Source organism: Callospermophilus lateralis, chromosome X, assembly GCF_048772815.1.
Source record: "Callospermophilus lateralis isolate mCalLat2 chromosome X, mCalLat2.hap1, whole genome shotgun sequence".
Classification (NCBI taxonomy): Eukaryota; Metazoa; Chordata; class Mammalia; order Rodentia; family Sciuridae; genus Callospermophilus; species Callospermophilus lateralis.
Window position 1 is genome coordinate 66,108,876 of NC_135325.1, and position 24,900 is coordinate 66,133,775.

The 24,900-nt window shown below is 31.0% G+C and overlaps 1 protein-coding gene and 1 non-coding gene across 2 annotated transcripts in view; both read left to right on the forward strand.

The window, feature by feature from the left end:
• The window catches only part of Dach2 (dachshund family transcription factor 2), a 481,660-nt gene extending 459,636 nt beyond the window's left edge, over window positions 1-22,024 (forward strand). The window contains exons 9-12 of the mRNA XM_077106460.1: window positions 15,715-15,863; window positions 15,989-16,136; window positions 20,677-20,823; window positions 21,921-22,024. Of these exons, the coding sequence (XP_076962575.1) occupies window positions 15,715-15,863; window positions 15,989-16,136; window positions 20,677-20,823; window positions 21,921-22,024 (548 nt within the window). The remainder of the gene's footprint in view (window positions 1-15,714; window positions 15,864-15,988; window positions 16,137-20,676; window positions 20,824-21,920) is intronic.
• On the forward strand, window positions 6,136-6,208 carry Trnaa-ggc (transfer RNA alanine (anticodon GGC)). Its single transcript has one exon. It is a non-coding gene; the product is annotated as a tRNA-Ala (tRNA).
• Window positions 22,025-24,900: the final 2,876 nt, after the last annotated feature.

Here is a 24,900-nt window from a genome sequence, read left to right on the forward strand (position 1 = left end):
AATGATGCCGAAATGATTTGAATCTATTTTTTTTTCTTAAGGTACTAGAAATATGTTACCTATTTAACAAATAACATCAATTTGACAAAGTTAGATGGGTGAAATTAATTGTACAACAATACAACAATATGTAATTGACTTTCCCAGTTGTAATTTAACTTTGGGTTATACTTCAGTGTAACAAAAATTCTTTCATTTTTCATAGAAAAATGTTTCACCTGTACTATATTCCTTGGCAGGAGTGAAGAAGGTGGCTTTAAATTTTATATGCACTTGCCTATCACACATGCATATACACACACACAGAGTTTAGCCATTCATATTGAATTGGACAATCAATTCACTTTGAAAACATGCCAATTTTGCAAGATAATTGTTTTAGTCTCATTTTCTCTAAATTTACTAAATGTTTTACAATAAGATGGTTAAAAGAAAAAGATCAATATAGTTGTATTTGTAAATGCAGCTTGAGTTATATTATCACTTTGACTCGTTTTTATTTTTTGTAAGGACAGCATTCAGATATCAGATTTGATGCAGATAATAAAAAAAGGTACACGGAATCTTCAAATTTAAAATTTAGAATTACAAAATGTTAAAAAATGGAAGTGAACCATAACTCTAATTTTTAAGTAACATATTCTTCTAAGGATGAACAACTCTTAGGTAATTAACATTAAAATAATAAGAATCTAGTTCACACCAAGACTAAAGAGCTGCCTAAAGAAATGTTCTCAAGTAATTTTAGGAGAATCACACATTTATTTTTTCCACCTAGAAATATGGATTCGTTTTGAATTTGGGAAATAAGATTTGAGCAAATAGAGATTAATAACTGAAAAATTCCATAATTTTGCAGATTTTCTGATGACTAGATATATCCATCATTTGTAACAATTTCACTCCAACAACACAATGACTCTTATCATGTTGAATGCTCATTTGATAAATAGGGATCATGGGAATTTTCCAAGCACTCAGAATATAGGATCTATTTACCCTTAAGCTTATGTATTCTAAGTCATTATGTGTGCTTTCTAGGCAACATAGTCTTTTAAATAAAATCTTGTGCTTTTTCATCCAATGCAATTTAGAAAACAAATTACAAATATTTCTTTAATGTCTACTGTGAGTAGCAAAGCAAAATTGTATCCTCTGAAAAAGAAAGAACAAATGATAAGAACAATAGTCTCCACTCTCAAGTAGTTAATGTCTAGTGAGGGATTTAAGACATTAACATATGAAAATTTAGTTACTTAAAAAATATAAGTAATATAATGAGAAACATATTCAAGTAGACAGTAAAAATGCTATATATGTGGTCAGAGTATTTATAGTATTTCAAAAAGGTGTAAGGTTATTCTGGGCTGAGATAGAACAAGGTTTAATGGATATCATTCATTTAAGCTATTCAAGGTTTAATTTAACATCTTGGAGTGGGGAAATATTTTTAATAAAAACTATAGAATTGAGTAAAGTTTGTGAGAAGTATGTGATAAGCAGTAAAGTAATTTTGTGATTTTTATAGTGGAGTATTTGTGGATAAAACATAAAAGGTGGAGTAAAACTATGGAGATCCTGTAAGGCCTATTGGTTTGTTCACAGGAGTTACTATTGATTTGGGGCATTGATCAAGCATTAATGTACAAAATGATACAGTGTAATAAAATATCAAAACTTTTGATTCCTGTTTAGGAAGCTATTTTAACTATCCAAGTTGGAGGTTATTGAAACAGAGATATTTTGAAGAATGCATTAAGAGGACCCTTTTACACAGTAGATATGTGAGAAGCAAAAGAGTGAAGAGTGAAGAGGATTCAAGACTTGGTAATAGATGGCAAAAATGACAAAATTAAGAATGATATCATGAAGTCATTTTTATTAGAGCATTATAGTTACATATAATTGTTTAGTTCATTTTGACAAAGTCATACAGGCATGAAATTTGATTTCTCTATTTTGATTCCCTATGCCCCTTTCTCTCCCTCTTCTCTACTCTCTCCCTATTTACCTTCCTTTACTCTTTTCAATCATTTATTTTCTATTTTTGATTGGTGCTTTATAGATATAAATAAAAGTGGAATTTACTGTAGTACATTTATATATACATATAATGTAATTTTGTTAAATTCATTCAGCATTTCTTCCCCTTTCAAGTCCCTCCTCCCTCCCTTTGGATTTTTTTCTTCTACTCCACTGATCTTCCCTATATCTTCATATCTGATTCCTCACCTTTTTTCTTCATTTTGTTCTGAATTAAGTCTTATTTGCTTCAGATTTATGGTTAGATGATAAATGGCCTAAGTAAAATAGTAGGTTTCCTTTCCCAGTACCTTCCTGTCATGATATAACATATCAGTGAAAGTTTTCAGTAGGAGGTTGGTGCAATACTGAAGTTAAGAGTAAAAGTAATTCCTAAAAATACATTGGGCTTTACTTATTAACACTGTAAAGAGTCTAACAAAAATAATAAAACATTAGCCTTCTTCAAAAGTGTAAATATCTTTAAGAGGCAGAAAGGAATGCTGAACGTTTATGTTTAACAGACTTCAGTATTTTGACAGGCATATAACATAATTGAAAAAGACAGCTGAATAAGAAGTACTTGGTGGAGGTTTTACATTTCATTATTACAACTGTAGTATTTAGAAAAAATAATTGGAAATTGATAGTAAATTTTGAGGAATAGTGCTAGTTAATAAAATTGAGTATAAAGATGCATATGAGAAAATACATTTGGAGGGCATAAGGCAAGTATGACTAAGTATGACTGTATCAATATACTCTGTCTTCATACACATAAACACACACATGCCTACATATCACCACTATCACTTCTTGTTCATAAACATGAAATTAATATTTATGAGGAGTTAGTAGAAGGCAATATAAAGTAGTGAGGAAATTAATTCCAAAGATCTAAAAATTGAAAAATAATAAAAACAAAAGCACATATTCCAAAATTTCAACTCTCAAAATCCTGAATTTAGGATGTAACTATCTTTTCATCTAAATTAAATAAATTGCTTTACTCTGAGGGCATTTTTTTCACTCTTGATATTTGAAATATACACAAATATATACAGCATATTGAGCATGTAAAATGTCATCTTCCTTTTCTAAATTACAGTAATAAAAATGCCTTTTGCAGAAAGAATAAAAACTATGCTGGGGGTAAAATGCAATTTCTGGTTTCATTTTGGAAAATATTGTGATATTCCTAATTGATATCCAAATTATTCATTTTTATACTAGCAAACAGATTGTATTACACTTTAATCCTTTTAAAATATCAAGAACCAAGCCTGTAAAAATCAAGGAAATAAAAGAAATTTGAGCTTTAGTATATAATAACACCTATTCTCACTCTTAAAATTATTTAAACAGGTGCTGTAGGAATTTGTTGCCTTTATAAAGTTTTTAAGACGTTTACAGCAAAACATTTTTCCCTGTGATTAAATTCTTCAAAGTACTAAAACACCATAGAGAAATATGTTTTCCACCAGTTTTATTGCTCCCTAGATACATTCTCTACAAACCTTGTATCTGCTTGGACACAAACAATATTGCAAAAAGACCTGGTGCCATTTGAACAAGGTGAACAACTTTCGAAGGGTATACAAAAAATACCAATGGGAATGTCAGTATCATAAGAGTAATGCAGTTTTAATGCCACTGTTTTATTAAAGCAGATTGAAATAATTGTTTTTATTTCATCCCTCTATTTTATTAGAGTATTTTATACCTATAGAGATCCTATCATTATTTTATGCACACTTTTTGGCTTCAGTGGTAATATGGGGTTCAGTATTTGTGAAGTCTAAGAAGAGGAAGACATAATTGCAAAAATTCCACTATAACATGTTTAATTCCATTGGAAAGTAAATAAGAAATAATTACTTGGGGCCTGGAAATGCATCTGTGTGCTTCAAGTATTTGGAAGGTGACAACAAAGTTTAAGTATCTATGAGATGTCAGTAGTAGAAGTTTGATAACAACAAGGCTCACTTTCTGGGGCAAATAAGGGAAGATAACATGTATTGTAAATATCCATGTAAGAATCTATCTTCTGGGAATTTGTAGCCAAAACAGTAAAGCAAATATACTTCGATGTTCAGACTTGAATAGCATGTTGTATTACATTTTACTCCCTGGCAATATTGTCTTAATATGTATTCTGTTTCTGAAACTGTGATAGGTAAGATTAGACTGTGGCATAGGTTTTCTAGTAAATTCTCTCAAGAAAATTTGATATTGATTATGCTTGAGAATTGTAGGCTGACCATAGATAGCACTTTTAATCATCTGTTAATACAAATATGTTAACTGAATATAAAATGGACTCCAATGTCCATAACAAAGAACAGGTGATAATTTTAATTTTGTGTATATAATATGGTATTTGGACATTCACACTGGAAAAATGTGAATGGGAACTGAATAAGGAAGGGGAGATAACAAGACTGAAAGGCAGTGAGCAAAGTAATCTTCCTTAGTGATCAAGCAGGATTAGGAAAATGACAATCTCTGAGATAGATGGTTAAATACAGCTGCCCAGGTGATGCTGCCACATTCTTTAAGGACATTCCAAATATTATAATGCTCATTCTTAAGGTGCTATATTCAAATAAAGTCATCACATAAATATACTAATTTAATAGAATTGGAATATATGACAAATCTTGGATTAGTTGCTCAAGTTTGATTATACTATAGATTGTATCTATACTATAGTTACTAATGTTGAAATATATTAGATATTAATTTTAAATTTCTACTTATATTTCTTTCTTTACAAAGTTTCTCTTTACAAAGTTTCTTTACAAAGTTTCTCTAGCTATTCAGTTCATAATATTTAAATATTCATAAAATTCAAAATGTTAAGCTCCCACATTTAATGTTTGTGGGGTATTGTGTAAAAGTAAATCTTAAAATTAAATTTTTTTCCCAAAAGAAATATCACTGACTATATGTATATATAAAGATAGGATCAGATAGGGAAAGAAAAGAGGAAGAATTTATAGTTATCTAAAGGTTACTGAAGGTCAAGAACTGAATAAAAATTTCCCTTTATGTTTCAAGTTTTGAAAAATTATTAAACGTGTTTAACAAATATTTGTGGCCTAATGAAAATATCAAACTCTATGCTGTCTTCATAGGCCCAACCTTCACATATAGATGATCTTATAATAATTCTAAACGTTGATATTCAGTGAACATATTAGATTTTTTTTTTCAAATTAAATATCTAATGATAGAAGATGACGGAAAACATTCTCATGTACTAGGGTTATCAGTGAAAGTGAAAAATATCTGTAGTGTCTTTGCATCAACATCTGCTATTCCATATGGATCTATAAATATTTGTAATGAAGGTGAGTAAAGGAATTTCAACATTAAGAAAATAAGGCTAAACTTACCAGGAAAATTTTCGGGTAGATTTTTCCTGTTTTCTTAATAGAAAGCACACTTATCTTAAACTTTCAAATCTCCAAGAGAATAAAAATGCAACCAAAATTAAATTTAAGGGAAAAATACAACTCAAATTATGTGAGCCTGAAGTCTTCCAACTACATTGGTACTAAACTGAGAGATATTACTTACAAAATTACCAGTTTATTTTTGTATCATTATTTTGGAAACAAAATACAATGTTACAAGACCTTTATTGTTTTTCTTACATTAACTAAGGGCTTTACTCAATTAATTAGAAGAAAACTTTTTAAAAAGAAATTTCATGGTCAAATCGTGGAATCAATGTATATTGAGTACTCTTCTATTTCTTGTGTATGTCATATCTAAAAGGCTAGCATAGCTTCAGATTCAGCCAATCTTTCTTGAGGGTATACTGTATTCTAAGTACTGTACTAGATGCTTACACCATTTTTTTCTCTTAAACTTCCCACAAACACTCTTTGAGGCAATTGTTTTTGTTCTATAAATAGGAAGATTGACATTAAAAATTTAATATCCCAACACATAGATTTAGTTATGTTTATTGTGCTGTAAGTAGAATAGTAGACTCAGAGGGAAAAAGGGTAAAAATCATAAGAGGGGTACCTGATGATTTGGACTTATATAAATCATCAAGTTAAATTGCACCATACATTTGTAAAATGTTTTTAATTGTGAGCTGGGGATATAGCTCAGTTGGTAGAGTGCTTGCCTGGCATGCACAAGGTCCTGGGTTCAATTCCCAGCACCACCAAAAAAAAAAAAAAAAGGTATTAATTGTGATTCTTTAGAAATATTCCTCTTTGTCATGTAGGCAAACTATGTTTGTCTGATACTTATTAGAGGAGAGCAATACCATACTCTTCAACTTACAAGGGTATAGATTCACTTTAATTTAGATTACCATGCCATGTAAAACTGAGTACTTAAAGTGTTTCTGATAAAAATATATATAGTAAGTGTGACTATCTTCATTGAAGATGAAATTGAATTAAGCCCATAAACTGACTAGAACTGTAAATGAAGAGGACCTAAGTAATGTCTTAATAATGAAAATATTTTTAAAGAAAATTTAGCTTTGTATAATAAATTAAATGACTAAAGTAATTCTGAACTGGTTAGGATTATAATAATGTTGCAATAATGATTTCAAGACTCATTTATTAGGAAAAAAACAATTTTTTCTTTCATGAAAATATGATGCCTCAATGCCTCATTTTTTTTTACTTAAGACTGAAAAATCAGTATGTATTCTCACTAACTGTGAATATGAGTATGTATGTATGTATGTGTATGTGGGTATCCCTGAAAACAAGAAGAGAAACAGAACATTTAAACAGAAGATTCCCAAATTTTATATCACTGGTACTGTGGTAAAATAAACAATATTATCATTATGTACATATTTTGAAAAGATAATTGCACAGTTATTAGTAAGCATATTGATATAAGTTCTAAACATGTACAATTATTTACACATTCCTTATTAAAGCATTTATAAGAGGTGACACACCATAACTTGCTTATTACATTGATTATTTTTGACAAGTTTTCCATGATGGTGTCATTCTAATTTTGAATCACATTTGTTTTTTAATCTTACTTGTGCCACAATACTCTCACTTTTCACATTTTTGAATACAAATAGTATCTAAGGTTGACATCAGCTCTTTTTTTGTTAATCAATTGCTTATTTAATAAAGAGAAATAATTTGCCTTTGTGTAGGCTTGTGATTTTACTATTTAATTTACTGATTCTGTGTTATAAATAAATCTATTATATATTTTTACTATAGCATAAATCATTTTTCAGGATCTCTGAATCTTTAGAACAAGTTACTTGATGTGCCTCCTTAACTTTATTCAATTTCTTGAAGTTTTGATGATACATAAAATTAGGTATCATTTTGAAATAATTTTTTGAAATCTGAATGACAACTATTTATACAAAATGTAGTGATAGAAAACAACTTTAATCATCTTTTTAGAAGTATTTATTTAAAAAAATTTTATTAGTGCATAAAGTTATACATAATGTTAGGGTTCATTTTGACATAATCAGACACATATGGGATCTAATTTGCTTTATATCAATCCACCAAATACAGAAAATAATGACTTTTATACTGCCCAGTAGATTCTCAAAGTTTCATCGTATACTAGAAACATTAGCATTAGATACTTAAAAATTCAGGTTTCTAGGCCCTACCCTAAACCTACTGAATCGGAAACTCTAGGAGTGGGAAATGCAGTTTTGAAAGACTCTGGAGTATTCTTAAGCATGATAATGTTTGAGAGCTACTGCTGTATTTTATTTGATTAATAAACTTCACCATTGTACTTTTCCATGATAGTCTCTACTTAGCTATGTTAACTAAAAGGGGTAGGAAGAGGAGAATGCAGTGACTTTAAAGGTGACACTGGAATTACCAGGTCAGATCAATAAATTTTCCTTCCTGATTTCTAACAGATTAAGAACAGAGGTTTTTCTCCCCTGGTTCATGGAAAGGACTGAACATCTCTTGGCAGTGAGGCAAAATGAGAAATCTGCTTTACAGCCTCTGCATTCAGCCAGATGTCTGAACCCCTGCTAAGCCTAAAAGCAAGCCTGTATGGAAACCCTAAGTCCATTTTGTAGACAATAACAAAATATTATTATATGGAAGGGTTATCCAATTGTAGGGAAATATGTAGTGCCCCATCTATCTTAAACAAACTCTTTAAAATATCAGCTATTTCCCACCTTGCCCCTACTCCGGTCTATGCCTCATGTTTGCCAATTTATGATTCATACTGTTATTTGATTCCTTTCTACTCATGTAATGTTCTCTGCAGCATTACATACAGAAGTAGCCAGGGTGTTTTCTGGGCAAGGGGTTTGTATTCATGCCTCTGTTGCTGATTAGTTGTTTATAACAGAAATTTGTGTCTTCCTTGCATTTTTTTGGATTAAATCCTTGTCTCCACATGAACATTCTTTCTATTCTGGAAAATTAGCATTTATTTATTCATAGGCTTTAGAAAATCTATAGGTGAAACAAAACAAATAAGCCAGATTTGCTATATCTCTGATACAATAATATATCATCTCACAGAAAATAGGAAAGTATGTATATGGGTCAGAAAGATTCACACTTATTATATTTTTTGCTCAAAGACTATGATATGTAGACAAGTTCAATAAATTCATGTTAGATATTTTATGACAACTATAAAGCTAGTTTTCAATACTGTAAAATTTTAATTTGTAAACTATTTCTAAATTATAATATTTGTTGATTTTATTGGAAAGGCTGAGTAGACAAGTAATATTTTACTTCCATCTCTTCTTCCTTCCTCCCACCACATACAGGTAAAAATATTTTAAGATTACAAATTTAAGTAGAATCTTGTATTTTTTCAAAAGAAATAGTGGAATAAATCTGATTATTAGAAGTCTTACATGGATTTGAGATTACCAGTCCACATATCCAAAATCATAGCAAGGGTTACACATAGATATAGTTTTCATTCAATATACTGAGGAAGGCAGCAGTGATAAAATAAAAACTTGGAAAGGGCCTCAGATCTTGAGAAGTTTACATGTAGTATGATGAAATGAATAATAAAAATAAGAAAATTATATGTATAATTTATATGATAGTAAATTTTGCAGGAAAAAAGAAAGCATGTTAAAGGAGGGTGGGAATAGGAGAGTAGGTTGCAGTTCTTAATAGGAGGAAAGGAAAGGTTTCACTGTAGAGTGACAGTTAAGCAAAGAATGAAGGCTATGATCCTCACATTAAATGCACAAACATTCTAAAACTCACTTTTTAAAGCAATTAGTTCTCAATCATTGATTTGAACCTTATTTTCTTAGCAAGCTTATTAACCTCTAGAAGAAGTTCAGAGGAGAAATGGAGATATATTTAAGTGTCCATTCATTGAGATTTTCCTTTATAAGTCTAGACTACGGGTTCTCAACCAGTATTGACATTTTGCCAGATAATTTTGTTGTTGTTGTTGTTGGGGATGGGGACAGGGCTGTCCTAAACTGCTGGTTATTTTGTAGTATTCTTGGTCTCTCCCACTAGATGTCAGTAGTAGACTTCTTCCCACCACTCATACCAGATTTGACAAGCAAAAAAAAAAAAAAGAAAGAAAATTATTTCCACCTACTGCCAAATGTCCTCTGGACAACACAGTGACTCTTGGTTAGGAACAGTCCATGGTTAAAAACCATTAAAATTAGTCTATTGACCTAATTGAATGTAAAAACAGACTCAAATGATCATTCAGAACATGGTGTTTCATAAGGTTAGTTAATAGATGCTTAGGTGGTCAAATACATTACTATGTTTCTGTCCTGAGTTCTAGAAATTTTCAATGACCACTTAACATTTATATTGCATTTACTTTGGGTCAGGCATTATTCTATGAACTTTATGAATAGTAGCTCATTAGTCTTTACAACAATCCTAAGAGGTAATTTTGTTGTCATCTTTCTAACTTTAGAGAAGAGGACACTGAGTCACAGAATAGTTAAGTTACTTTCCCAGGGGCTTGAAAATAATAAAGTTGAGATTCAAACACATAGTTGCTTATACTTTACAGAGTATTAAAGGTCCAGTATCTGGCTCTGTATCACTCTGCTCTCAGCTGCTTATTATAATATATAACGTGTTAATATTTAGTATTTGCATTTTAATTATTTTTAATATTTTTTAGTTGTAGTTGGACACAATGCCTTTATTCCATTTATTTATTTTTATGTGGTGCTGAGGATCAAACTCAGTGCCCCTCACATGCTAAGTGAGTGCTCTACCGCTGAGCCACAATCCAAGCCCATGAGCCACAATCCCAGCCCCCATTTTAATTTTTAACTGGCACATAATAACTGTGCATATTCGTGGGGTACAGTATGATCTTTTAGACACATGTATACACTGTGCAATGACCAAATCAGATTAATTGGCATTTGCATTTTAAAGGCTATGAGATGTTCTGCTTTAAAAGTTTTAGCAAAATATATATATATATATATATATATATATATATATATATATATATATACTGTGTGAAATTTTAATTTCAGATAACTGACAAATCACTTTTAGCATAAGGATGACCAATGGAGTATTTTTGGACATGCCTATATTAAAACATGATTTGCTATTTACCTGAAATTCAGATTTCACTAAGCTTCTTATAAAGTATCTGCAAACCTTGCATTAAGGAAAAATGCTTAGCACTATTTAGTCTAGATTTTTCAACATTAAACAAGGAACAATTTTTTGCTAGTACACTTAATATCTTGTGGAAATTTTGAGAGAACACTTTTCAGCTCAGTGATAAGTAAGTTTGAATGTTTGCCGCAGAAATGTGACTCCCCTCCTTCTTTGAAGTAGAGGCAGTTAACAATCTGTGCTTTGTGATTCATGCTTAATTGTCTGCTTCTGCAACTTACTTATTTTTTTCCAAAATAATTTATCAGCTCCTTAATGACTAGGTATCATACTTCCTACAAGGCCTTCATTGGACCTAATATTTGTTATTGGCATAATATTTTATCTGAGGGATGATTTAATTCCAATTCATAATTCATAGAGGAGCCTGTTATGCCAAATTGCTTATCTAAGGATCCAGAGCAAAAGAGGAACATAATTGGTTTTAGCAGTATTCAATCTTAGTTTCTCAGGTTGATAGCCTTTCATTCATTTTCTACTAGTTTTCTGTTTCCATTTATCTGCATTATTTTTATTTCATCTCCCCAAACAATTTTGGGATAAGGTTTTTCTTTTCCACATTTGATGATTGTAGCACTTGAGGAGTCATTGTTCAGTTGAGTCTATGAAGGCTTCCCTATATTCATGCAGGTCACATCATTACACAGCAGTTGGTCATTTTGTTGTTGTTATTGTTCTTTAGTTTGGGAGAGGGAAGCAGGTGTCTTGCTTGTGCTGAGTGTAATACTAATGACATTGACAAAAGAAAATCCCTTGGGCCAGCTGTATTTAGGGGAAAGCTCTCAAATCAAATAATGGAATATAATTTACTTGTTAAAGAATAAAACTGATGACCTGGTAGGTAGCTGCATTTTTCCACTGCTCAGTGAGTCATCTGTGTTCAATTTCTATTCCTGAATCATAATCCTCAAAGGCCAGAGGAAAGGAAATACTTAGCTCTACAAAAAAGTGGGAGAATAAGCACTGGCATCATATAAAATGTCTCCAGGAGCCTTGACTTTAATTTTCAAGGGGATTTTTCTACTTGGAGCATTTACCATATATTTACTTTATTCTACAATTAAAGTTCTTATTAACTTTTGCATCTATTCATCTGGGCCCCAAGCAAGAAATTAAAATAAAGAGCTTATTGTTTATGTGGATCCCCAAGTGCTATTACAAAGTATGGCAGGTTTAACAAACAGGCTCAATAGAAGTGGTCTCCACATTACATCAATAATTGGAGAGGTTGCTCATGTCCTTGACCAGATTGCAGTTGTGTTAGGTTTATTTTTTTTAATTTAAACCAATGTGTTATATATGCTGATAAAGGTGTGTGTGTGTGTGTGTGTGTGTGTGTATGTGTGTGTGTGTGTGTGTGTGTGTGTGTGTATGCCAGTTTTTTTAAATCAAAACCCTTTCTCAGGATTGCAAAGAGCTGCTTTTATTAAACTGACAATCTATGTTTCAAGTATTTTCCCATTTTTTTTTAAATTTTATTGCCAATTAGGATTTCTCAAGCTCACCTGATACATTTCTATGTAACATTGCATTTATTCCATCTCTGAACAAAATGTAAATGCCATTCAGATGTGAAGATCTATTATAAGATTGAAATAAATTTCAAATGCATTTATCAGTCATTTTTGTAGCATGTGATTTAAATCAGAAAAAAAATCTGATGAATAGTTTCACAGTTTCTACTCATATACACTAAGACTAATATGCTTCTACTAGTTTGGGGTTATTACAGACCCTAACATGCAATGTGACCTTGGTCTGAAAAGCATGTTTGGTTAGCACAGAAACTTAATCATAAGAAGTCATAAGTAGAATCCTTCTTCTTTACTGCCCTTTTTCTAGGACTAGAAAATTTATTGCTTGTGGGACAGGTAGGATATGAACAATGGGCCAAATAGAGTCCAGGGTTATCTCATCTGTGTGAAAACTGCTGCTGAAAATCGATGTGACCTCTGCTACACTGTCATCCCAGTTCCCACCCTCTGTGTCCTATTTGTCTTTTGGTAGAAGCTTAGATCTGTGTGCTGTCTCTATGTGTCTCTCTTGGGCCAGATTATCAAAATGAATCATAGCCTGCATACCTCTTATATTTCTATTTATTTTCCTGGTGTTGACTAGGTCTGATGAAATATGATTCTTTTTGCATTTGATCCTCACTGCAGCAAGCAACACCTAATTCAGCTGTGTCTATCTCTTTAAAGAAGAGTAATACTATTTTGAAACTTCAATCTACGGTACAGCAACATTACAACCATGGACCATGCAACCTGTCTTCATAGTCAATAGTAATGTTCCTTTCAGCCAATTTAATGACATTTCTTTCAGCTTCAAACAGGAGACTTCTAGCAATTTTAACATAGTTATAATTTTGTTTTGTGCATACTGAATGTAATGCTTTCATTTTTAGAAAGAGTGCCCCCCAGATTCTTACCGCTGAAGTTATACATGTGTGTAGAGTGAAATATAACAAGAAATCCAGTACTTTTAAGATCTTTGTCTCTGATACAAAATATTTATTTACGGGAAATATTATGTTGTCTCTGAATCAACAGATAGTCAATATTCTAACTTTGTAGTGGTTTATTTTTTAAAACTAGAACTTTCCTGCTATATAAATTCATTCTTTAAGATTTATAATTAACAATTCAAAAGTGCAGTCTCTCTAGCCATTATTAGTATTGATAGATCAGTATTCAGTCATTCCATCTACTTTATGCACTTATATGCAAAAGACATCACCCAAATACAGACCTCAAACAGTACAAATAAAACATAATAGTGCTTGTCTTTTTGAGAAATATATTTTTAAAATATTAGAGCTGTTAATTTTAGGATTTTGTTTTTTCTACATTTTTATGAGATAATATTTTAAAAGAAATCATGTAGTTGAATAAAGTCAAGCAATTTGGGATGATGTGCTGATCTTTTCTGTTCTTTCTGGAAAACTCAATCTTTTCCAAACATACCAGTTATTTGAGAGACACAGAGAAAAGAGAGAGAGAGACAGAGACAGAGAGATGTCCTATAAGATGCTTAAGTTAATTATAAATATTAATATGATTATTATGGGCATAAACCTATGAGGGAGTTGTAGAAAATCCATGCATTTTGCATTGATGATCAAAATACAGTTTCTTTAGGTTTTCTAAAAGTTAGTTCCAGGGAAATATAGCTTTCAGTGCTGAAGAAAATTAATGTGAGAATCTATGCATTTTACTGAATTTTTGAGACCAATAAATAATGTTAATTTTTTGATTCAAATAATGTGAAACGGTTGCTTTTCTTAAATAATCATTTAGCATTTTTATCACTGTTGAATTTAGAAAAGGAAAATTAAGAGTATTTTATTTACGGACAATGGTATCCCATTAAGTAATCTCACTGAAGTTTCCCGCAATTGTATGCCACTAATTCCCACATAAGAAATTCCATAGCAAAACATGATGACTGTGAAATCAATGGGTTTGAGAATCTTCTTACTACGTATGTAGGCTACTTGCAATTGAAAAATGAAGTCTAACTGTATGGCAAATCAATATTTGCATCCTTACAGGAACCACACCTCTAGCTAGATTTTTTTTGTTATTGTTGTTTCCATACCATCTGAAAAGTGGTTAGGACAACATTTAAGTCTAGTCTTTTTCCTAAGTGAGTCTCTTTAGAATATATTAAGTCACTGAAAATTGTTTCCATCCATAAAGAAGCCGATTTTTCAACATTCACTTATGCCCTGTTGCTGAAATTAGGAAATGGCAGTGAGGAGAGTAACTGAAGTTTAATTATTCACCTGATTATACTGTTGAACTACAATTAGGAGTAACTGAGTATGTTAGGTTTCATCCCAAGACTCTTTGTATCAGGTTTTCTTAATTTTTTAAAAAATTTTTTTGTAGTTGTAGATGGGCAGAATGCCTTTATATGTTTATTTTTATATATTTTTATTTTTTATTTTACATATGTCAAAAAATGTCTCCATTTTCAGTTACAGAGGAATTTTGATATCTGGTTCGTATATATCATATAAAATCTTGTCAGCCAAAATTCAAATTGATAGCAGAGTAGTTATGTTTCTCAAAGTAAGAGATTCCCTTTCTAATTCAATATATGTGTCCAAAATAAATCTGAAACATCTTAATAGAGAATCATTCTGTTGATGTCTCTTTATCTGGTACTAAGAGACAATCTGATTAATGAGAATGTGGAAGAAAATGGTATAAAATCTAAAGATGAGGGTTGATACAACTTGCATTTCTGTGGCTTAATTGGTTTCTTTTTTTCATAAAGAATACTTCCCAAGATTAAAAGTAAGCAATGGAATACTATTTAGTAATAAAAGGAAGAAACTATGGAAATATGACACAATGTGAATAAACCTCAGAGACATGTTATTAAGTGGAAGAATCCAGGCAAAACAGCCACATATTGTGTCCAGAAAAGGTAAAACTTCAGAAAGAGTAGCATACTTGCTTCCAGAAGCTAGGTTGGGTGAGTAGATTCACTATAAATATGTATGAGCAATCTTTTTGCAGGGGATTGAAACATTCTAAAACATTGGTTGTGAAAGAAAACTCCATAGATTTACCAAAAATTAAGCATATACCTAAAATAATTGAATTTAATGTCTTTAAATTATACTTCAGTGAAGCTGTTAAAAATAATGAAGACAGGTTGGTATATAGGTAGATACATAGATTTGAAGAAAAAATAAATAAAGACAGCTTATACATTCCTAGAAAGTGGTGTGATTATTTAGTTTATAGATATTCATAAACAGGTACATCAGTTGTATTTATCTGAAAATTTTTTCAACAGATTTCATGTTTCTTTAGCAATAAATATGCTTTCAATTTCATGGGTTCTGTATTGAATCACTTATCTTCAGAAAATAGAGGCAACTGCACAATAGGTATGATTTCTAATTATGAGTGTCCATCATTTAGTTTTTGTATCAGTATTTGTAGATGTCTGTTGGAGGTGATTTGGTGAAACATTTGACCTGTTAATTTGTGAACCTTCTGACATAATTTTTTTTCAGAAGAAGTACCTGTTCAAATTCCACTGATGAAGTCACCCTTGGACAAGCTTCAACTGGCTCCTGGGCAGGCCTTGCCCCCTGGATTCCCTGGACCATTCATTTTTGCTGATAGTCTATCCTCGGTGGAGACTCTGTTGACCAACATTCAGGTCAACAATATTTCTATAAACAAAATAAATGTAATACAAGACATTAGCACCTACACAAATTATTTTGTATTTGAGAAATTAAAACAGATAAGATGAACTGCATGTCATTTGTTGTACTTTGACAGGGTCTGCTGAAAGTGGCTTTGGATAATGCTCGCATCCAGGAGAAGCAGATTCAGCAAGAAAAGAAGGAACTGCGAATGGAGCTCTATAGAGAGAGAGAGATTAGAGAAAACCTTGAAAGACAACTTGCAGTTGAGCTTCAAAGCAGAAGTAAGTTTAACATGTTCAGTTACAGAGTAAATATTATGTTGGAGGTATTTTTAATAATAATTAGAAATATTACCAAAGATAGCTTAATACTGCTGAAAATAAATAAGATACAAAGCAAAAACTGTATGCAAACCACAACGAAAGAAATGTATAGTCCATCTCTTTATACTAAAAAAAAATAATGAATTAGATCTGTACTCTGGGCTAGTTGCAGATTTAGAAAAATGAATATAATTCTCTTGCAATGTCAGAAATGCATATAGATAAACTTATAATTCCTTACATATGTAATGCTTATTCTTGCTAGGCACAGTGCTACATTCTGGAGTGAAAAAAGTGAATGGACTCAGTCCATGTCCTTGAGGGATTTAAATTTTAGAGAACTAGCACAAGCAGTTAAAGTTAAAACAAAGTGGCAAAAGTAAACATACAGAGTCTTCATGGTTATACACAGAGGGTTTGTTTGCTCGGCTTGCTCGAGTGGTGAGGAGATATAAGGAGTATTTTCTGATGCTGATACCTGAATCTGAGTCCTAAAGGATCAGCAGGGGGAAAAAAGAATGTGCAAGGAACCAAGTGGGGCATTCTAGGCAGGGAGATCAGCATAGGCATGGAGAAAAGAAACTTCATCCATGGGTGACTCTAAACAGTTTATTATTAGAGTGGCTTTGAGTTTTCTGAAGCAAATGGTAGGAAATGATGCACATAAATAGGTGTAGAATTTAAATTATGAAGAATATTTTTAACTTCTAAAAAATTAGCTTTGATTTTATCCTATGGGTGATTGGAAGTATTAGTATATAAGCAAGTGAATCATTGGGTCTGAATTCATTTGGATAAATTACTGTGATCATGGGGATAAATTAGGGGAGAATTAATGTAAGACTAGTGGTAAGACTAGGAACAGAAGATTCAAAATTTCACTTTCATAATTTCCACATCTTCCCTACATTTTCCATAAAATATTAAACAGCATAAAAAGTAAATGTTATGAATTACAGCTTCTTTCTCTCCCCTGCTTATTCTTCTATTGAAGGATCACAAAATCTAAAATAAGTAAAAGGTTGAAAAGTGTGAAGGAGAGGCAAAGAAAGAAAATAGACCAAATGGATAACTCTAGTCAAAGAAGGATGATTACACTTGAGTAATCTTGACTGACTTTACCTCAAAGTAACAAATTATTGTTTCAAGAGCTTGAAAACATGCTCTGTATTTTCTTTAGGTCCTAGGAATCATTGGTTCAATATAAAATGGAATTTCAAACACTGCATTTAAAAAAATGAAACCTGTTTTTCTTAACCTAACAAATTCATTAAATACAACAAAGCAAAGACTTTATTGTCTTTTTTAAAGTTTGGTGAAGTTAGTTTATCTCTGATAGTATGTGAAATAGTGTGCAATGATTAATAATCATAATAACTCACATTTATTTACTAAGGAAATTTTTATTCTAAAACAAAAAAACATATGCTAAATACAATAAGCTTCTTAAATTGACTCATGAAAATCTAGTACATATAGTAAAATTAACTTCTAATTTTTAGGGAATATACTCACTTAATGTCTGTTTACTAACATTTCATGGACATTTTAGTTCTACACTTATAATATTATCTATTATTCTGCAAAAAGTTGTAGACCTGGTAGGCATAATTAGTTATCAAATTTGCCTTGAAGTACTTGCATTTAACAAATTTAGCATTTGTTATAATATGATAAGGCTAATAATACTATAATTACTATCATCACTAAAATTACTACCATTTAGTATTTAGTCACTATTATAACCACTACTATTACCATCAGTACTATTGATGCTACTAGCTAATAATACTTACTGTCTACCATGTGCTGAGCACTGTTTTAGAACTTTACTTGTAATTAATTACTAATACAACTAAGAAAACTACTATTTATCCTCATCAATTTTGAAAAACTATCTACTTCATTTCTACGAATCTCAGCAACCTCATCTATTACAATAACTTAACTAGATAATCATTTAAATTTCTTTTTGCTTACTTGAATATCTCATATCCAGTATACCCAAATTTTAAATGTCTTTTTATTTTTTTTATTTATACATAATACTAGGATTCATTTTAGCATAATTACAAAGCATGGAATATAATTTGCTCTAATTCAGTTCCCAGTATTTCCCCTTTCCCTCACCTCCTCCCTCCCCCTGTTCCCTTCCCTCTACTAATCTTTCTGCTATTTACTTATAGATTGAGATTGGCCTGTGTCCAATCAATCACCTGCCTTGGTCCACTAACCAACTCTGTTGTCCCTAGGCTTTGAAAAACCAACTTATGTGATACACAGGTTTTGTCAACTAAGTTCAGAGTGGTAGAAACATAATACCATATTTTCATTCTTTTTTTAATATGTATTTTTTTAGTTTTAGTTGGACACAATACCTTTATTTTATTCATTTATTTTATGTGGTGCTGAGGATCAAACCCAAGGCCTCACATGTGCTAGGCAAATGCTCTACCACTGAGCCACAACTCCAGCCCCATATTTTCATTCTTATGGCTAAGTAATACTCCATTGTGAGTATATCCAACTTTTTATGACAAATTATAAACTAAGTTCACCTGATGGAATGGATAGGGCAGAAGGTTGATATTATGGTTATAATGCTACATCTCTCCAAGAATATAATAAAACAATATTAATATATAACCTACATATATAAACAATATGTAATATCATATAAATATAGAAAAAGAATTCTTATAACTTTTTTCCCATAAAAGAAAAAAGTGCTCCACACTAAAACCAAAAATTCTACCCAATTGTTTTTTGCTGGTAGCTATGCTACTTGAATTAAACACACATATCCATATGCAATAATATACCATGATATTATTTGCAGAATAAACATTTAAAATAATAGAATGATAAAACAACAGGAAACTTTGGGGTCACCTACCTTGGTCCACTAACCAACTCTGTTGTCCCTAGGCTTTGAAAAACCAACTTATGTGATACACAGGTTTTGACAATTACCAGTTATATCATTTTAGGTAAATCTTTGACCTCTCAAAGACTCAGTGGCCTTCTATAAATGGAAATAGTAGTGTTTTTTCTTACAGTGTTAATTAAGATCTTAATGTGTTACATTCTCAGCAAAATGATCAGTACATAGTTGGTTCTGAATAAATTATAGTTATTGTTGTTTATTTTAATATAATCTGGCATTGTTTGCAGTATGTGAAATCACAAATTTCAACTGAATCAACATATAGAATATTTTTGCTTCATTAATTTTATTTGAAACACAATTTTGTTTTGACAAAGACATTAAGTTACACATTAATTTCAATAAATCTAGGTTTCTAATTTAAATAATTTGTTTATTGCTATGTTTAAATGATATTTGAAAATAATTATGATACTAATATATTTTTATGTTCATTCCTATTTAGCAGTATTTCATCAAAATAATAAAAAATCATACTTTCTCATTGTCGTTGTCTGAACAATTCCAGTTTTTTTCCCTTAGATTTTTGAGATTTTGCATTTGCACAGCAGTTTACTTATGTAACTGACTCTCTTCAAGTTGTTCAAAGTAGTTTATATGAAAATATATTTAACCATGAGATGAACACATTTGAAACAATTAGTAACATATTCAGTTCAGTTCAAAGATTTTAATTATATATGAGTGCACTGAACATTTTTAAACATCAGATAATTTATTAGTTTTCTCAATGTACTTTGAGTGTTCTTTTATTGCAATAACAACAATAACTTAATTTTAAAAAACTAATTTAGGAAAAGTATTACTCTGCTTACAACCCTGCTATGAACCAATTTATTGCTGAAACTTAATAATTCCATTTAAGGTGCTATCCTAGATTTAGGCTCTCAGAGTTTAAATATACACTATAACTGCATGAGGGACACCGAAGTTTTTACTTGAGAGATAAAACTTTGAGAATTGAGGCATATCTCTTCTTTAGCTCTATTTTACCTCCCTGCTTACCAAATGAACATTACTGTAGTTGCACTTTTGCAACTTGCTTATATAATCATGGCTGAAAATTATTTTCCGTGTGTGTGTGTGTGTGTGTGTGTGTGTGTGTGTGTATTTGTATGGGGACAGAAAGACTGATGATATGTGCATTATTTAAACAAATACATTAACTACATTTTTTGCTTTTATAATTGGTACCATTCCACTGAAATGGATATTGCCACTTTCAGTTTTAAAGACCATAGTATTCAACCTAATAGATATTTGTGGGGGGGTTATTTTTTGCGTTTTGAAATATTAATAGCAACAACTTGATGAGTAGTAGCAGTATATTTCTTTAGAAAATTAGAAAATATTGACTGTTATTATTAAATGTATCTAGTAGTGAGTCAAAGTAGAAAACAATTCTCCAACCCAACTGTCACCACCATAAAAAATGCATGTGCATTATAGAGCATACATGTGATCATGTTTCAACCAATACATCTACATTTATAATTCATCGAAACCTATTTCATTGACCAAGATTTTGCAAAATACTTTTCCACATTCCAGCTACCATGCAAAAGCGCCTGAAGAAGGAGAAAAAAGCCAAAAGAAAACTGCAGGAAGCCTTGGAATTTGAATCAAAGCGCAGGGAACAAGTGGAGCAGGCGCTTAAGCAAGCCACAACTAGTGACAGTGGCCTGAGGATGTTGAAAGGTAAAATTTAATCTGGACTTAAGGTAAACAAAATAAATCTTAATTTAAAGAAGAAAGAAACGAAGCAAAGGAAGAAAGGAAGGAAAGAAGGAAAATGTCCAGGAAAAATTAAAATATCAATATGAGGCCAAATATGTTAGGTTGTGAATAAAACCAGTCAAAATAAGCCCTATTCTTGGAGATTAAAAAAAAAAGAAAATTCTGCTGACTTTTGCAGTAGAAGCAGTAAAACTGATATCCTTCCTACACTGAAATGTAAGTGTTTCAGGTCCATTGATGTTAGATATGCTGATGTTTAGTGAACTGAATTTTGATCAGCTATATAGGATGTTGGTTTCTTTGATGCACACTACATTAGTGTTGAGGCATTTAAGGTTTATCTGTGGGAAAACATGCTTAAATCATGAAATATCTTAATTCAACGTTTCTGATTTCATTTTATCTGAAACAGCATAACATTGGTACAATACACTCAGACATAGTATGAAGTAAATGTTTAAGTAAATATATGTACACACACATACATTCACACACACACACACACACACACACAGAGCACCTTTACATCCTAATGACTTGCTTTTATAGCTCATCTGAAGAACATGGTAGTAAAATATTTGCTTCTAGAGCTAGTACTACAGAAATACCATAAACCATAATGCATATTTTGTTCTTCATTTGCACTTAGCATAGAGAGGTTATCACCATCTATCATATATTACAAATAGAAAATAAAGCATAAGGAATGGACCTTTCCATGTAGGCAACTATATCCATCATCTTTTCATTGTTCTGTAATCAGGGCATATTAACATGATAGTTATTGATGATTTTTATAAACAGATGATTTTCTTAAAATTTATCATTAGGGAATGAAATGAATGATTTATTGTATACCTAGAAATCTATATTCTATTGTGAAATAATGCTATAATTTATAATTCTCCCTACTACCATGGAAACATATAAAAACAAGCAAATAAACAAAAAACAATGCCCAAGATTTTGCATTATCTATAGGAACCAACTGCAATTTTCCTTTTAACTGGAATCCTAAAACAGAATTGTACCTTAATGTTGAATGTCAATTATTTCAGATACTGGAATTCCAGATATTGAAATAGAAAAAAATGGGACTCCTCATGATAGTGCTGCTATGCAAGGTATGGTAAACAGTGTACTTCTTGCTACAATTGCTTAATATGTGACCCCTGGGCATATGGTGGGAATGAGCTTCTGTGTTAATACTTTTCATATAAGTAAAATAAATGTTTAACTCTTTTACTCAATGACATAGGCAGCAACTTGCATTTATTTTTTTTTTAGTAAAACAAGTTTAATATGACTGTGAAAAACCAATAACAGTACAGATACTTAGGGACTAGTAACTTTATGTATACAATGTGAGCAAATTTTATGTACATTTAGCTGTTAAAAGGATGTGTATTTATGTATTACCAAATTCTAAAAATATATAAATGTGAATATAATTTACCTTTCATAAGTGTACAATACATGTATTTTTAACTTTTTGTAATGACACAAATACAATAACCATAACCTATTGGTGTGTTAAAAGTGTTCCAGACAACATTTTTGTCAACCTTTAAATTTTGATGGTAATTTTACAAACCACCTAAATATGGAAATAGCTGCATGACTTGTAATTAATGATTTATATGATACCCATAAATACGTAGGTCCTTTAAAATATTTAAAGATATTTACTAGGTAGAAAACAGATAAAACACATCAATACAGCATCTCGACAGAGTGCAAAAGAACCTAAAATAGGAATTTAATTTGACTACTGGAAATTTTCCAATGTAAAATAATACAGTTTTCTAGTTCTTTAATTTTATGTAGATTACACTTATGTTCACGTGTATTGTTTAAAAAGGCTTACATTAATAAATAAAGACATTTCTGTCAGAAAATTATTTCCTAACTGAAAATTAAAGAAAACCATGAGGGCTGGGGTTATGGCTCAGTGGTAGACCACTTGCCTAGGATGGGTGAGGCCCTGGGTTTGATCCTCAGCACCACATCAAAACAAAAAACAAATAAGGAACAACAAACAAATAAATAAAGGTTAAATTATTTTAAAAAAAAAGATAGCCATGAATATTTTGCTTGCTGGAGGTTTAACAAATTGGTTCTTTGCTACCATATAGACTGGATCAATGTGAAGGACAGAACTGGTTATGACCAAGAGATTCATTTGGGTGTATCTGAAGATCACCATTTAATGTGGCAGCTTCAGGAAACTTAAAATTTGTATTTATGTAATTTTTTAAATCATGATCGCTCATGGATCTTTTATAATGCCTGATTCTGCTGCAGCTGGATAGAACTAACTAACTAACACATTTACTGTTAGATGTGACAGTGTGCATGCTTGGCTCATTCACTGAAGCTTTTGATTTTTCTTAGCTTTTTTTATGCTTGCCTGCTTTTTACCCAAAATTTAAAGGCTGTGTCTTTGTAAGAAAAGCCATTTGAATTGCATGAATGTTTGTCCACTAGATATACCATAACTAAATTTATGAAGACACTCCTGCTAGTTGGGGGCCTGGTGTATGAGGTTGCAATCACATACTAGGGCCATGGTAGGGATGAATAGCCTGTAACATTTATTTGATTCATTCTGAATCAGTGACATACAAATATAGACACAGTCTTTAAGGAGCATAGAGCTTGGTTGTGCCCCTAATTTGAAAAGTATGTTAGGTCAGCTTTGGAGCTGGAAGAAATAAACCAAACACATTACTAATAGTTTTTTCTTTATTGTGTTTTAAGCCTATATCTTTATCCAATTACTTGCTATTTTACTTTTAATTCATATGCTGCCTTTAGCTCATAGTAATAACATTTTCCCAATTCTGAGATAAATAGAAGCCTCTGAATTTTCCTGAAGTTTCTACATTTCCATGCAATAGGCAACAGATATCTTATTTGTGGGTTGTCAGTTTGGTGATATATGCAAAAGTATATTCACTGTCTCCATTTGGGTCCAAATTTTTAAATTTTTTAAAGTCTGTAAAGAATGGCTTTTTTGAGCTGGGGTGGTGGCTCAGTGGCATAGCACTTGCCTAGTACATGTGAGGCACTGGGTTCGATCCTCAGCACCACATTAAAAAAAATAAATATATTGTGTCCACATAGAACTAAAAAAATTTTAAAAAGAATGGCTTTTTCACATGAGTATTTAAAATTAGTTGTCACTAAGCATAAGTTCTACTGAGTTTTTTTACTGGACAACATAATATAATTAGATATATATTTAAATGGATTTAGATGGAAATTATTTTAAAGCAAAGGGATTGACTTTTATTATTTATTTGTGTTTAACATTTTCCATATATGATAAACAATGTGGGTTATGATAAAATATGTGGGTTAACAATTATTTATTGGAGATCTGCCTTTTAGATGGCATCAAATGATTTTCAGGATAAATGTGATAAAAATGGAAAAGCATGCACTCTCCCTTGTCTTAGCACAGAATTTAAACTACATGCTAAAACTCTCATCATTTTCAGCAAAAGTAGAATAAATATCTTATGTTAAAATTCCATTAGACTACAATCTTAATATCAAAGAAGTTATTTTTAGCAAAAATGATTTGTTTTTTTAGCCAGGGTAATAGATGGCTAAAAATATTACCAGAACTAATCTTAAATATTAGTTCACCAAATGAATTAGTTCAAATAATTACCTAAAAAATCCTGATAATTTTTTTTATTATTTGAGATGTTTAGAATTGAAAGATGCCTTTTATATTTATCTGTGATCTTCAAAAAATATATAATGCTTGAAAAACATAAAATGCAACTTTAGTCATTGTTTTTCCATTCTTGCTAATAATTTTGTTTTCTGTGTGTTATGGGTTTTTTGTGACTTATTTTGATACTGTTTTCAAATTTTCCACCTCCCTCCATTACTCACCTTTTTTTGTAACTTGGAAGATTATTTCCTACCATTGTTTGTGAGCATCATTCTTACAGAATTGCAATACAATGCCATTTCAAATACTCATCTCCATCACAGCAACCAGTTTTAGTATCATTGAAATTC